We start from the raw sequence: 16,022 nt of genomic DNA on the forward strand, positions 1-16,022 counted from the left end.
TTTTTTTTTTTTGTTTTTTTTAGAAAAAGTTTTTTTTTTTTTTTGGAAAAAAAAAAAAAAAAAATTAAAAAAAAAATAGCCACCAAGCAACACACCTTTCCACATAAGAAAAATGAGGCTGCAAGACTCACAGCCAGCTAGAGGAAAATCAAGATTCAAACCCAAATCCCTTAACTTCAAAGCTCTCTCTTTCCCGGTACCCTACCTATGACACCTTTGAACCCTGTAAGAAATACAGACTTTAGGAGCTTCTGGTAGGGAATGTGATAATTATGTTCTAGGTCAGTGTTTCTCAAACTCCAGCCCTTTACTTACTACTTTCATAATGTTTAGCCATATTTTCAAACCACCAATGCTGAGATTTGCTTAATATTTTTCTCTCACTGATTCACAATTTTTTTTTGGGGGGGACAGATGTCTCTCTGTCGCCCAGTCTGGAGTGCAGCGGCACGATCCCAGCTCACTGCAAGCTCCGCCTCCTGGGTTCATGCCATTCTCCTGCCTCAGCCTCCAGAGTAGCTGAGACTACAGGCGCCCGCCACCACGCCCAGCTAATTTTTTTGTATTTTTAGTAGAGGCGGGGTTTCACCGTGTTAGCCAGGATGGTCTTGATCTTCTGACCTCTTGACCCACCCACCTCAACCTCCCAAAGTGCTGGGATTACAGGCATGAGACACCGCGCTCGGCCTGATTCACCATTTTAAAATCTACCCTCATTATAAAAAATGCTAATAATGAAATTGTGGATTTGGTGTGCTAGTTATACTTTTAAAAAAATGCACATTAGAATAAATAAACACTCTGACTCAGATATTCTAATTCTATAAGTTTATCCTATAAATATGTTTATAGACGTGTGAAATGATATATATACAAGAACATTCATTACAATATGATGAAGATAGTATACAATTGGAGACACTGTATTGGAATTGGGAAATGGGGCACTCATTATACAACAGAAAATTACACAGCCATAAACAAAGAATGAGGAAGCTTTCTATGTACTGATAAGAGACTGTTGTTAAAGAGTGAGAAGCAGAACTTTATATCTAATGATATGTGCGTAGAAGGGGAGGGGACAGAGGGTCTGCATTTGCATATGCTTAAAATCTTCTCTGAGGGAAGAATACCAAGAAACTAATAAAAGTGGTTTCTGATGGGCAGGAGGAGTTTGACACTGAAAGGAGGAAAATTTTTTGTATTTGTTAATTTTTGAACCATGTGAATATATTCTTTTTCCAAAAAAAATTAAGGAACTAAAATAAAACAATAAATATTATGATAAAAATGTGTGTCCATGTAGTGCCTAAAATGATCTCGCAAGCTATTGATGGTATATATCCCTGCATGGGGAACCATAGCTCTGATGTGGTCAGTGGGATGATGGCCTTGGTGTGTGCTGTCAACCTCTGTCAAGTAGGTGAAAGTCCTGGACAAGCTAGGCCCAGCCCTAGTGCTGAGAAGGAAGTGAAGGAACCCATCATTCTGGGAGGCTCTTCTGTCAGATGATCTTCTGACGAAGGCCATGTTGCTGACTGTCCTGAAACCCAGAAAAGAGTCTAAGCCCCAGAGTGAAGAGCCTGTGCGTCTTGGTGGAGAATGTGCAAGCCATGTCTGCATTGGTGGTTGAACTGTGACCAGGTTTTAAAAAAGACTGAAATAAAGACTTTCTAGACAATGTCTTCTAATCTGAGCCAAGAGTTCTGGGGAAATGGATGGGAACACTGGTCAGTTCAGAATGAGAGCCCTGGATGACAGATAATAGTTGCTATGAACAGAAGACAATCTTTGAGAGCTTGTTTTGAATTGGGGAATGGTGCCAGTTTCCTGCTCTGGCCAATAGAGAGATTACCCAGGTCTCTGGGTAGGGCAGGTTGTTGAGTCAAGAACCATCTGACGCAAGAGTTGGGTGCACTTCTGTTAATGCAGCCTAAGATTGCATTAGCTGTTTTGGCAACCACATGATTCTGTTGACGCATACTGAGCTTGCAGTCAATCCAAATGGCTAGGCCTTCTTCTGATGGACTGCTTTTAAGAATTGTCAAGAATTGTCATCTTCCGATGTTTGGGCAGTTGGGTTTTTAAACTTAGGAGCAGATCTTTACATTTGTCTTTATCAAACTCAATTTGGAGCTTTTGTGAATCTATATGAGTCAAGAAATATTTTAATTCTGATGTACATGTTGATACTCTCTCTCCAAAGTTTGAGCTATTTGTGAATCTGATCCAAGATGTTTATAGAAAGGTTAAAAGCACAAGGTGACATTAATATGTTAAGAAGATTCGGTGGACATAATATTTAGCCAAGTAAATTGTCTAAGGAATATCTTGGCCCAAATATCTTACTGATGTTGGTAGATGGCACCTTCCCAATTCACCTATCAGGGAAATCCTCTCAAAAACAGAAAAAGAGGGCAAGGTACGGTGGCTCACACCTGTAATCCCAGCATTTTGGGAGACTGAAGTGGGCGGATCACCTGAGGTCAGGAGTTCGAGATCAGCCTGGCCAACATGGAGAAACCCTGTATCTACTAAAAATACAAAAAATTAGCCGGGTGTGGAGGTGCTCGCCTGTAATCCCAGCTACTTGGGAGGCTGAGGCAGGAGAATTGCTTGAACCTGGGAGGCAGAGGTTGCAGTGAGTGGAGATAGTGCCACTGCATTCCAGCCTGGGTGACAAAGCGAGACTCCATCTCAAAAAAAAGAAAGAAAGAAAAAGGGGTTTGGTTGTGTTTTGTTTTTAGAGACAAGGTCTCTGTCCACAGGCTAGAGTACAGTGGTGCAATCATAGTTCACTGCAGCCTCAAACTCCTGGGCTCAAGCAATCCTCCTGCCTCAACCTCCTGATTAGATAGGACTACAGGTGCTCACCATGACACCCAGCTAATTTTTTTTTCTAGTAGATACAGGATCTTGCTATGTTGCCCAGGGTGGTCTCAAACTCCTGACTTCAAGCAAATCCTCCGACCTCAGTCTCCTAAAGTGCTGGGATTACAGGCTTGAGCCACTGTACCTGGTCAAGAGTTTGTTTTGACCTGACTTATTTTGAGTAAACTCATGCTAGTTCCTAAGGGTAATAGCTTCCTTTTGGTTTGTAAGTGCCTTTGTTTAATAATCTACATTTTATAATTATTTCCAGGGCTCAGCCCATAAGTCTTTGATACCGTTTCTAGAATTCACAGCTTTTAGAAAACTACACTCATACTTGCCCATATATCCTGGCTTCCTGACTCTCAATACTGATAAGATTTTAGGGATCACACTTGCAAATTCTATCGATTCCTGGTATTTAACGAGTCTACATTTGATAAAATGAATTTCTTTAAAGCAGCTAGCAACTTTCTCACCATCCTCTGTCTGGGTCTTCAATTCTCTGTATAGCTGGAAGCAAAATAGGAGCTGAGCAGTTCTGCTTTCACTCTGACATCTGCGAGAGCGATGCCATCTCCACCAAGCCATGACTCTCCCTCTCCCTGTTCTTCTTCCTCTGACACTAAAAAGACCTTTGTGCTGTCCATAGTAATTTTTTTTTTCAGCCTCAGCTCACTCTGGGCTTTGTCTTTCCTTATACTCTGCCTTTGATCTCTGCCAAGCATTTGGATTTCTCCTTGGTCAGAAGCCATGCCTTCCATCATCTGTGCATGTCTGGCCTCCTCAGAGTGTTCTCTGGGGAGTCTCATTGCCTCCCCACTTCCCTCATCTCCGGATTCCTGAGTAACACATGGTTATGTTTGTTTCTGAGAATCTCCTATCTCTCTTCAGCAATTGATTATTTTAGAGTCTTGGGCCAGGGGCTCACATCTATTTTTCACTTTGTATTAATCAAGTCTATTTTTCGGCATACAACAAAACCAATTAGAGCAAACTTAAGCAAACACTGAAATTTATTGCAAGGGTCTAAGCTTGGGGCAGGAATTTGGATGGGGCTCAGGAAAGGCTGGAACCGGAGACCGGAAAGTTTCTGTGTCTCTTGTCTCTGCTCCTCGCTGGGCATCTGTTCCATTCTCTCTGAGTAGTCTGGCTTCCTCTGCTTTCCGGGGCCTTGGGGCACAGCATGATAGAACCACGGCTCCTAAGTTTATACACCTCTCAGTCCTAAATCCTGATTCACAGGAGACATAACCTAATGAGGCCAGCTTGTCAGACGCCCACCAGGGTCCAACCAGCCAGGACTCAGGCAGTACCAATGTGGCCACCGAGCCTACCATCCTTCTGTGGATTACACAGGCAGGTCCCAGAGAAGAGAGAGGCATATACCCTAACAGATGTCCACTCTTCACTTGTTCATTCATTCAGTGATTCAGCAAATAGTTATTGTATGTCCAGACACTGTCATTAGGGACACTACAGGGAAAGCAAAAGGGAATCTTTAAAAATTTCGTTTTGCGGAAAATCTAGTCTTGCATGTTTTCACTTATAAGTGGTAGCTAAATATTGAGTATACATGAACACAAAGATGGGAACAATAGACACTGGGGACTCCTAAAGTGGGAAAGGAGACAGGTGGGCAAGAGTTGAAAAACCACCTATCGCGTACTATGTTCACTATTTGGGTGACAGGATCAGTAGAAGTCCAGACCTCAGCATCCTGCAACATACCACGTAACAAACCTACACATGTACCTCCTGAATCTAAATTTTTTTTAAAATTCTGTCCTGCTAAATAGGGGGTACATTTCTAACTCTTCTGTGCCCCCTCCGCTTTTTTGTACAATGATGTGATCAGTTTCTACTCCTTCAGCATCAGTAACTATCTTGTTAGAGCATCATTTCCCCTTAGATACACACTGGCTTGGGAAACACACACAAAAACTATCCTGAGACAGGAATCTTCCTAAAGAAAAGACCCACGGAGTTTTGAACACATGTGAAAGAGATCCCTGGCTCTATGACTAGATTGCATTTAGTGAATGGGTACTCTAGAAGAAAAATGCAGGACTGAAAAGGCCAATTGCATCCAAAAAGGGAAAGTTCCTAAGACATGCAGAGCTAGAATCATTCCACATCAACCGTATTTCTTTTTTACTTTTCAGATCAGCACATATTTATTAAGACTTTGATATAAGATGTTAGGTGCCAGTTCTGTGGAAAATGTAAAGAAATAGAAAGCCTGTTCCCTGCCCTCAAAGAACTTATTTATAGCTAGCTGGCTGGATAAGGTAGAAAATAGATAATGTGATAGAGTGCTTGTGTTTTGGGGTTTGATCATAAAATGCTATAGGAATTCAGAGAAAAAAATTACTGAGACTAACTTACGTCAGGAAAGACTTTATGTAGGATGTGAGTCTAAGCTGAACTTTTACAGATGGACAGATGGACAGGATTTGGATCTGCAGAGAAATGTCAAAGGGCAATTTTTTTTTTTTTTTTTAAGATGGAGTCTCGCTCTGTAGCCCAGGCTGGAGTGCAGTGATGCAATGTCGTCTCACTGCAACTTCTGCCTCCCAGGTTCAAGAGAGTCTCCTACCTCAGCCTCCTGAGTAGCTGGGATTAGAGGTGTGTGCCACCATGCCTGGCTAATTTTTGTATTTTTAGTAGAGACAGGGTTTCACCATGTTGGTCAGGCTGGTCTGGAACTTCTGACCTCGTGATCCGCCCACCTTGGCCTCCCAAAGTGCTGGGATTATAGGCGTGAGCCACTGCGCCTGGCCCAAAGACAATTTATAGTGAGGATCCAGTGTATTTACTTGATTCATTCAGGATTCAGATCTTTAATCTCTATGCATTCATTCATTTATTCATCAAACTTTTACTGAGTGACCACCTATGCAGGTACTAGACATTGTGTGTGTAAAGGGTACAAAGATGAAAAAGAGTGCTTAATATGAGGTGTCTTTAAATGAATAGGCATTATACATGCCCTCATTTTCATCTAGGATGCTAGGACAGATATATTTAGCCAAGCAAATTAAGTAATCACACTGACTTTAAAAGCACCTTCCATGGCATCGCTATTTAACACATATGTTAAAAATCCACCATATCACGGGCACAAAAGATACAGTGGAAAAATCAGACACAGATCTTGTATTTTCGGGGCCTACAGTCTAGCTGAGAGACAGTCGTTTAAACAAGTAATTGCAATCACATGTGCGTGAACACACGTTAGGAAAGGTAGAGAGAAACTTCCTTGAGTGCACATGGCAGGAATAATTAATCTCACTGGAAAGTCAGGGAAGAAGACTGGAGCTGCTGAGGTGTGGCAGGTGTAATTCTAAGATGACCCCTGATGATCCCTGCCTTTGTGTAATCCCCTCCCCTTGAGTGGGAGAGACCTGTAACTTGCTTTTAATCAATAGAACATGGCAAACGTGAAGGGATTTTTGCAGAGATGATTAACATCCCTAAGCAGTTGGCTTTAAGTTAATCAAAAGGGAGAATATTCTGGGTGGGCCTGGCCTAATCAGGTGACTCCTTTAAAAGAAGGTCTAGAGGTGAGAGACTTAATGAAGCAGAGATTCTCTCTGCCTCCATTGCTGGCCTTGAAGAAGCAAGCTTTCATGAATTCTATAGCTACAGATGAATTCCACCAACAAACCAAGGGAGCTTGGCAGCAGATGCTTCCCCTGTCAAGTCTCCAGATGAGAAAGCAGCCTAGATAACACCTCGATCTCAGCCTTATGAGACTCTGAGCACAGGGCCCAACTAAGCCGTGCCCAGACTCCTGACCCATGAAAACTGTAACATAGTACATGTGTGTTATTTTAAGCTATTAAGTTTGTGGTAATTTGTCATGCAGCAATGGAAAACCAACCCAGTGACAGATTAGACAGGACTAACTTGACTTCCTGGAGAAAGACGATTTTGAGCCCTGAGGCTTTCAATAGCATTGCTGAACAACAGGACCCATGTTGACTTTTCTGTATCCTTCTGTGAGATCCAGGCCAAGTTTATATCTAATAAATGAGGTCTCCTCCCTGCCTCCTTCAGGGTTTCCTGTCTTGACTCAATGAAACTATCTACTCAATGTTAGAGTTGAGGGCAAAAAAGTGCATTCTTTTCCCTGTGAGTCTAAATGTACCTCACTTTATGCAACTAACATGATACTGACAAACTTTACAAAATTATATTTTTCCAAGTAGGATTCAGTTTTCTCAGTTTTCAGTTCATTTAATTAGTTAGCCAATGATTACGGAGCAGCTGCTACGTGCTAAACGTGGTGAAAGACTGAAGTACAGTGGAGAGTTGGCTCTATCCTTTGAGGAGCTTAAGAAAGAAGCCTCATGTACCAGAAAAAGTTAAAGAGCAATAGAACACTAAACTCTAAATGTAGGAATGAAAAAGTATTTCCTGAGTGCCCAGGAATAATGAGTTTTATTTTGATTTTACAGGCTTCTTCCTCAGAAAAAAAAGGAGGGTCTTGGGAGTGTTCTTGGATTCCAGCTGAATAAATACATGCAACAGTAGTTTGTAATGTTAACCAGTCATATGCAAATCTTGCTTATTCAGAATTTTGGAATAATTTTGAAAACATCGAGATGAAACTGAGTTACCCAACCAATGCCTCAACAAGTTTTATTTAACAAGTAATGTTTATTGAACACCTGCTATATGCCAAGCCTGGTACTAGGTACCGAGAATCCAGTGGTGTGTGTGTCAGAACGTTTTAAACCATAACTAATAGAAAACTTGATATGAATGACTTAAACAATAAACAAACTTATTATGTAACCAAACAAGAAATTCCAAGGTAGATCAGTTTCAGACTTGTAGAAAATGTTATTTTTATCTTTTAAGAGATGGAGTCTTGCTCAGTCACCCAGGCTGGAATGCAGTGGCATCATCATTGCTCCCTGCAGCCTTTGAAGTCCTGAGCTCAAACGATCCTCCCATCTTAGCCTCCTGAGAAGCTGGGGCTACAGGCATGTGCCACCATGTCTGGCTAATTTTTACTGTTTTTCTGTAGAGATGCGGTCTGGCTTTATTGCCCAGGCTGGTCTCTAACTCCTGACCTCAAGGGATCTTCCCACCTAAGTGTTGGGATTACAGATGTGAGCCACTGTGCCCAGCCAGATTTGCAGAAAACAGATAATGCAACACATCTCATCAGCATAACTAAGCATCTGAGCTCTTTGTATTTTTCCGTTCTCTTTTCTTTCAGACAATGGGTTGTTCTTAGCTGTCTCCCTTCATGGTTATAAGACAGCTGCCATGTTCCAGACACATCTCACAATGCTGTCTAGTAGAGAAACAAGTACTGTTTCTTCTCGTGTGTTTTATTTTTTATCACTGGGGAAGAAATCTTTCTCAGAAATTCTTAGCAGACTTTCCCTCCTGAAGCACATGGCTTCCGGAAACTGGAGGCTTGAACAGAACTGGGGTTCTACCAAAAGGAGGAAGGAGGATGAACAGTGGCTGAACAGACCATCTACTAAGAGCACCAAGCAATGATTAAATAGACTGCCCCTGCATTGAGGGACAGAAACAATGTCACAGATGACATACAATTACAAATTGTAACAAATACATGATCGGAGAGAACCGTGCACATAGCAAGGTCAAGGATCCAGAAAGCCCACTCACTGAGGCAGTGAAAGATGAGTAGAAACTAGCCAGGCAGGCTTGGGGGAAGAGTGTTACACATGCAGAGGAAGAGGCTGGCTCATATGAAACCATGAAAGGAGGCCTGTGTAGCTGGAGTTCTTGGGAGGGGAGGAGGGGAAATGACCTGGAATGAGCACAGGGCAGCAGGCAGGTGGCTTCTTGCAGCATGGGAAGGAGTTCGGGTTATATCCTGAGAGCAATGCAAAGCCATGGAAGGTTTAAAAACAGGGGGCATGAAGTGATCTGACTTGTGTTTTTAAAAGCTCAATCTGGATGGAGAGGCAAAGAAATGTTAGGAGACTATCATGTTCACCTGGGAGTTGATAGTGGCTTGGCCTGAGTGGTGATAGGAGAAGGGGAGAGAAAGGGGATGAAGTGGATCATGGCTGGCTTTGCTAGTGCCCTGGGGGATACAAACATGGGTTAGCCCAGGACTTCCTCCCGAAGCACACTATTTGAGGTGCTAAGACTATTTGAGGTGCTAAGACTTGCATGCACATACATTGGTGAAGAGTGATTAAGGGCCACGTGGGAGGTACGGAGAAGGAGATGCAGGAGTTCAGAAGGCGAGATCATGGGTTTGAGTGCTTTCAGGCAGGACTGATTTCAGGGCAGTGTGTTAAGGAGAGTGCTATTTTAGCAGGCCTTCGAAGGCTATGCATGGTGGGTTTGAAGGTGCAGACATGGGAGAGGGCAGCCTAGAAAGAACTAGCACGAGTCGCACAGATGCAGGAAATGAAGGCATAGCGGGAGAAGAGTAAGCAGCAGAGTTTGTATGGGATTGTGACGGAAAGTTCTGGGGATAAGGCTAGAAAAGTCTTGACGGTCAGATTAAGGAGAGTTCTGAGTGTCAGGGTAGGATAATACGAGGGCAAAAACGTTTTTTAAAAATGAAGTCTAATTTAGCTACAAATCCATTTGGTTTTCTCAGGAATAATTAATGTGCTATTCAAGTCTTGATTATGTATTCACTAGATGGAATAGCAATACCTCTTTCTGCCATCACTGCTACCTGCAGGTCATTTACCAATGCTTTCTAATTTCTTTTAGAATGCATCCCTTCATCATGTATTGAGTATCAGTGCTAGAGATCCTAGAATGAAAAGGCATGGTCTCAACTTCCAAGGAGCTCATGAATTGAGCAGATGAAGAGATAAATTGCAATAAGTATGATGCAAGTTTTTGGGTAAAGGTGGTACAAAGGAGAGGAAAATTATCCTACTACCCGGAGTTGGGGGCTAGATTTAGCACAGTTGGCGACATTTAAACTGGGCTTTGAAAGATGAGTAGGAGTTTGCCAGGCAAAGAAGTGAGCTGGGAAGGCCTTGTAAACACAGGAAAACAATCTGTGCAAAGACACACGTGTCTTCTTAATTCTTACACCTTCAATCCTACAAGCACTGTGGAGTATACATTTTTAAGTTTTATTTTCAGGCTTTTAGGGGAAGCTTGGTGATAATGAGTGAGTTCTTTCAGTTGCTACAAAACAAGAGTTTGCATCTAAGTATTTGACCCCCATAAACATGCATTTTACTTAAAAAAAAAAAAAAAAAAAAAAAGCCAGGATTTTAGTAAGCCAAATTGGCTATACCCTTTACTCCCAGTTATTCCTCTGGGAAGTTTTACTGATTTTTACTTTTCCAGGAAAGCAAGGAAAGAACTCTTCAATCTGTTTTTTTCAGAAACTAGTAAATTCATTAGTCATCAATGTAGGACCTTCATCTCTTCAATTTTTCACTGGAAGATGGGAGAAGTCATAATTCACTGTCATATATGGCTCCCAATTTTGACATTTGCAGGAAATTGGTCCCCTCTAAACTTCCTGAATGCTCATAAAAGTTATTCTGGCCGGGCACGGTGGCTCACACCTGTAATCCCAGCCCTTTGGGGGGAGGACAAGGTGGCCGAATCACCTGAGGTCGGGAGTTCGAGACCGCCAGCCTGGCCAACATGGTGAAACCCCATCTCTACTAAAAATACAAAAATCAGCAGGACATGGTGGCAGGCTTCTGTAATCCCAGCTACTCAGGAGGCTGAGGCAGGAGAATCACTTGAACCCAGGAGGCAGAGGTTGCAGTGAGCTGAGATCGTGTCACTGAATTCCAGCCTGGGCGATGAGAGCGAAACTCCGTCTCAAAAAAAAAAAAAGTTATTTCAGGCCCAGATCAGATGGACATCCAAAGACTATCCTGTCTCAAAAATTTGTTAATGATAACTTCAGCTCAAGATAAACACTAACATATTAATACAGCCTATGGGATTACAAAAAAGTGAGCAAGGAATTCATTTAAGACTGGAAAGAATTATCCTCTCTTCCAACACTCCCATTTAACAAGGGTGTGGAAATCAAGGCCCAGTGACACAGGATTTTTTCTCCATCACTTTGTTAAGCCAGGGACCTCTGGCTGGTGACACCCTGCCCAGGCCTCAGTGGGCCACACTACCTGCTGCAGGAGACAGCCTGCCCACTCAGCCCAGGTGGGGAGTTTTATTGAGTGATGAAAACAGCTTTCAGTGGAGAGCGGATGCAGGGGCGGTTCCCCTACACAAAGGCAGGAAAGTCCCCTCATTGTGGGTGAGTCTGGGGCTTTTATGGGCTCAGAATAGGGGAGGGGCAGGTCATAGGTAGTATTGGAAAAGGCAACATTCAATTGATTAAAAGGCATTAGTTAGAAAGAATTAATTGGGAAAGAGCAGACAAACAGGAACAGAAGTTCTCACTCTAGGTCACGGGTTTCATTTGTGACCAGCAGCCTAGTCTTTCAGCCTTCAGGCTGTTTTTGGCTTGAAGGTGGGGTTTCACCAGGGACCTGCCCCTGTCTGCCTAGGCATTTGGCTGCCGCCTGTCATTATCACCAGGGGGGTGCCTCCACCTGCCAAGGTTGCCCTGGCTCTAGAAGCAGAGCTTTGGCCAGAAGCTGCCACAAAACAGGGGTAGGAGAGAGAAGAGGAGCTGGGTGACAGAGCAGAAGCATTTTGGGGAAGTGATCCTTTAGGCAGTAGCTGATGTACTTCCTCTCTCCTCCACACTCCACCCCCACTCGCCCTCTTTCTCTCTGCTTCTTTCCTTTTCTCTCTCATGGTAGGGTTATGAGTCAGTTGCCAAAAGGTGGGGACATTTCCTGATGCATTTGCAACACTGAGAAGTTATCTTAAGGGAGGCTGGGCCCCATTCTACTCATCTGGCCCAGAAAGTGAACACCTTGGAGGCCACTAAGGCAGCCCTGCTAGGGGAGACGCCCCAACCTGTCTTCTCCCTGTCTCCTGGCAACTCTCTTGGCCTCCTGGTTTCTGCCTGATCATGTCCCTGGCGGAGGCCATCAGCCTCTGGAATGAAGGGGTGCTGGCAGCTGACAAGAAGGACTGGAAGGGAGCTCTGGACGCCTTCAGTGCCGTCCAGGACCCCCACTCCCGGATTTGCTTCAACATTGGCTGCCTGCACACTATCCTGGAAAACACGACTGAAGCAGAGAAGGTGAGTGGAGGTGGCTCTTTCCGGGCCTCCTCTGTGCATTTGTTATTATGATTCTCAACCCCATTGCATTTCGGAAACCTAACCTCTGGGGAGATTGAAAAGAACAAAAGTTGCCCAAGCTCCACCCCTAGACAGCCTGATTTAATTGGTCTGGGAGGGGCCCCAGGCAGCCAGTTTTAAAAGCTCTCCAGGTGGAGAGCAGATGAGGGGCAGCCAGGATTGCCTCTTTTTCCATCTTCTAAATTAAAAGCATTCTACAAGTGTCTTTAATACCTTTGTGAAGGCTGTCTTAGTCGTACTTTCTTCTACACAGAACTCCTTCTGGGCACAGAATCTCTATCTATCCCAGCGCTTTACACCTGATTGTTGATTCTAAGGCACCTCTTTTGGCTTTCCAAGACTTTCATGTGTGTCGACTTTGCCTGCTCAAGAGATTTAAGGGAGGCACTTACAAAACATAGCTTTTATCCCAAGTGACAATTCTGACCAATTATAAAGGAGACTCTTTTAAGGATGCTGAGGCTGGCAAGAGGAAATTGTACTGTGATCGATTAGTGATGTCTGCTGGGGGCATGGTGTGGGATGTCTCGCATCTTTTTCGTTATGTTTTCTCACTCAAATACCATAGTATGGAGTTAAGCATTCTCAATAATTTTTTTTTTTTTGATTGGTTGTGGTAAGGTGGGAAGGGTATGGAGTTTGGAAGGAGAAGATCTAGGATCAAATCCTAGCCTCTGCCTCTCTCTGGACTTTTAGTCTTAAGCAAGCTATGTAACCTATGTAGACATCTGGCTTTCAGCTTCTTGAGTTTCTAAATATCATGAAAATTAAGTGAGATGCCAAACTATTAATGTCCTGTGGAACTTCACACCACTGTGTAAGAGTTAGTTATTATTTTTACCGTTTACTGCCAGTCTTTGCAAGGTGTGGCAGTGGCTGACTCCCCAGGTCCCTTAAAGAACCAGTCCCTTCCACACTCCAACAGCAGGTAAACAAGCCTCAGCCACACCCTCCTGACAGGAAGACAGAGAAGTGACTGAAATGTTCTCACATAGCTTGACAAGTCAATCTCAGGCTCTAAGGCAGAGCATAGCAGGACCTCCCACCTCTGGCTGGAGGGAGGACAGTGGCCCCACCTCCTCTCAGGGGCCTGCTGAGGGGCTGAGTGAACAGCACCACACATTCTGAGGGCTGATGGACACAAAGTGCACCTTGTCCAGGAGAAGAGATTGGCAGCTAGTCTGGGCACAGCTATGCCAGCAGGGACTGTAGCCTCCTGCCTTGGCCTGGATACGGGATCCTTGGCAAACTTGTGTGGGCCACCACTCACCTCTCAGCTCCCAGGCCTTCATGCCCACATGTCTCTGTTTCTCCTGGCATTCCTCTGCTTCTAGCCTTCTCATTCCCTCTGCCTTTCTTTGTTTTCCTGCCTGAGCCCTTCCTACTAGCATTTATATGCATTCTTATTCGTTATCATTTTAATTGTATACTATTCATGTATAAGTTTGTATAGTAAACAAATATAACAATTTATATAATATTTTAATTATTTTCATTTGCAGTAAATTTTATTATTTATTTAAACTGAATGTTCAATACATTCATACGAATAGAAGAAATGCAACAAGGGTTAAAATTTCATTATTACATTAGGTATCGTTTTTTCTTTCTTTTTTTTTTTTTTGAGATGGAGTCTCACTTTGTCACCCAGGCTGGAGTGCAGTGGCGCGATCTCGGCTCACTGCAACCTCTGCCTCCTGGGTTCAAGTGATTCTCCTGCCTCAGCCTCCCAAGTAGCTGGGATTACAGGCATGCACCACCAAGCCCGGCTAATGATGTTTCATTTTTCAAAGAAGCTTCTCCTATTTCCCTATATTTTTATCTTCCACGGAGCAATAAATAGTAATTACTACTGTCCTGGACAAGGTGCTCCGTTGTGTTGGATAGGAATCGTATCTTTATGTTTCACATCATTATCACCTCCAAAAACTCTACCTTCACTTCACAGCACAGTCTCGCTGCATTGTTTCACAGTAAAATTGTACTCTACTCAAACTAGGAGAACTCAAAGAAATGAGAGCAAACAGCAGTTAAATTCATATGAATGAAAGACAGAAGACCAAAGATTTTAAAGTACTGATTTAGTAACATAGTGTCTACTGGCTCAAAGCTTCTATCTAATCATATTATTAAAACAGCGATAATAGAAATGAAAGCTACACTAATGAAAAAGGAACTTGGGAATGAGGTCATTAAATATAACTAACTATTTTAAATATAGATATTATGTATTTTTTATTAGTATCAGGTAAATGTCTAAATTATCCATTCTGAATTCTAGTCTCAGAGAAGGTCAGAGACAGTTACAAAGAAGGTGCTTCATATTGTCAAGTCCATTTTTAAAATGATGAGCTCCTTTGGGAAAATGCTTTAGTCTTTCTTTTCATCTAAGATTTCTGTTGGTGATAATCCATTAGTGTCTGTACCCTTGTAGTCCACTTTGTCTTTATTTGTATCATTGGATTTTTTTTTTTTTTTTTTTTTTTTTGAGACAGGGTGTCTCACTTTGCTGCCCAGGCTGGAGTGCAGTGGTGCCATCACAGTTCACAGCAGTCTCCACCTCCTGGGCTTGAGCGATTGACCCACCTCAGTCCCCCAAGTAGCTGGGACCACAGGCACGTGCCACCACACCTGACTAATTTTTAAATTTTTCGTAGAGATGGGGGTCTCACTATTTTGCCCAGGTTGGTCTTGAACTCCTGGGCTCAAGTGATCCACCTGCCTTGGCCTCCCAAAGTGCTGGGATTACAGGTGTGAGCAACCGCACCTGGGCATTATTGGATTCTTGTGTAGCTTTTCTAGGCCATATATGACTAACAAAAGCAGAAATCAGATGGTATATGTATGGCTCCAGGAATGTTTTGTAGATCCACAGCAGAACTGGAATGACAATACAAGGAATGCACACCATTGTCCCAGACTTCAGCTCCTAAATGTGAGAGCGAAGTGGGGTGCACCATGAGAGCACAGGGTGGGCTTCGAGGTGCCGACGAGGGCAGACAGGAGAGCTGGGCACCACAGGGAGCTAGGGCTCTGTGAGATGACACCTCCTCGCTGCATTGCATCATGGCCATGTCTGGACCCTTCTCTCCTCAGGCCTTTACCAGAAGCATTAACCGAGACAAGCACTTGGCAGTGGCTTACTTCCAACGAGGGATGCTCTACTACCAGACAGAGAAGTAAGTGGTTCAAAGTTGCAACAACTGGAGGATTTCAAAGAGAAACCCAAGGGGTCTCAGTGTTGCGGACTTGGTGTTTGAGAAGTACCTTCCCAGCCTCTGTTGGGAAATGTGACTGGCCCTTCTGGGGACAGTTACGGAATAAATCAGCAGGTGAGGCAGAAGCTCTCACTGGGGAGGCAAGGCAGGTCTGCCACCAGATTATAAATCAGCTGTGTCACAGGCACAACGAGCCTAGGTAACCACCATGGGCCTGATACTCAGCTGGTGTGGCACCCCACCAGTGTCCCTGATGGGGTCACCCATGGAGGTCTCCTATGAGGTACTGAGCTGTCACAGAATGGGGATGATCATGAAACTGCATCAAAACCTGTCTTCATCCCAGCAAAATGCATTTCCGAAACCTGGTTTAATCCATTTGAGGACATATACTTCAGCTGCAAAAATGATAATACAAATTAACATTATATGTATAAGAATAAATTACTACAGATAAGTAAGTAGCATATGTACTTATACAGAAAAAGTTTGCAGTAGATGTTAATTTTTTTCTTTTTCCAAGACAGAGTTTCACTCTTGTTGCCCAGGCTGGAGTGCAAGGGCACGATCTCGGCTCACCGCAACCTCTGCCTCCCGGGCTCAAGCGATTCTCCTGCCTCAGCCTCCCGAGTAGCTGGGACTACAGGCATGCGCCACCACACCCAGCTAATTTTGTATTTTTAGTAGAGATGGGGTTTCTCCATGTTGGTCAGGCTGGTCTT

At 43.5% G+C, this 16,022-nt stretch overlaps 2 protein-coding genes across 3 annotated transcripts in view; one reads left to right on the top strand and one right to left on the bottom strand.

Moving 5' to 3' along the window:
* The first annotated feature begins 11,423 nt into the window (after positions 1–11,423).
* Positions 11,424–16,022, top strand: part of NCF2 (neutrophil cytosolic factor 2) — a 37,913-nt gene continuing 33,314 nt past the window's right edge. For both annotated transcript variants that reach the window (XM_032136403.2, XM_032136404.2), the window contains exons 1-2: positions 11,424–12,022; positions 15,179–15,261. In XM_032136403.2, the coding sequence (XP_031992294.1) occupies positions 11,849–12,022; positions 15,179–15,261 (257 nt within the window). In that variant the 5' untranslated portion in view covers positions 11,424–11,848. The remainder of the gene's footprint in view (positions 12,023–15,178; positions 15,262–16,022) is intronic.
* Positions 14,453–14,993, bottom strand: LOC116457297 (UPF0729 protein C18orf32-like). The gene is made up of 2 exons (XM_032136405.1): positions 14,867–14,993; positions 14,453–14,547 (listed from the first exon to the last, which is right to left on the bottom strand). Exons 1-2 carry the CDS (start codon positions 14,991–14,993, stop codon positions 14,453–14,455), a joined length of 222 nt encoding a protein of 73 aa, XP_031992296.1.

The sequence above is a fragment of the Hylobates moloch genome, unplaced genomic scaffold, assembly GCF_009828535.3.
Source record: "Hylobates moloch isolate HMO894 unplaced genomic scaffold, HMol_V3 SCAFFOLD_18, whole genome shotgun sequence".
In the NCBI taxonomy this organism is placed as follows: domain Eukaryota; kingdom Metazoa; phylum Chordata; class Mammalia; order Primates; family Hylobatidae; genus Hylobates; species Hylobates moloch.

Excerpts from the sequence above, each read along its gene's own strand:
- LOC116457297 (XM_032136405.1), bottom strand. The coding sequence starts at position 14,993 with ATGGTGTGCATTCCTTGTATTGTCATTCCAGTTCTGCTGTGGATCTAC. Across the intron at positions 14,548-14,866 it reads GCCTAGAAAAGCTACACAAG|AATCCAATGATACAAATAAA; the intron begins AATCCAATAATG and ends AAAAAAAAAAAA.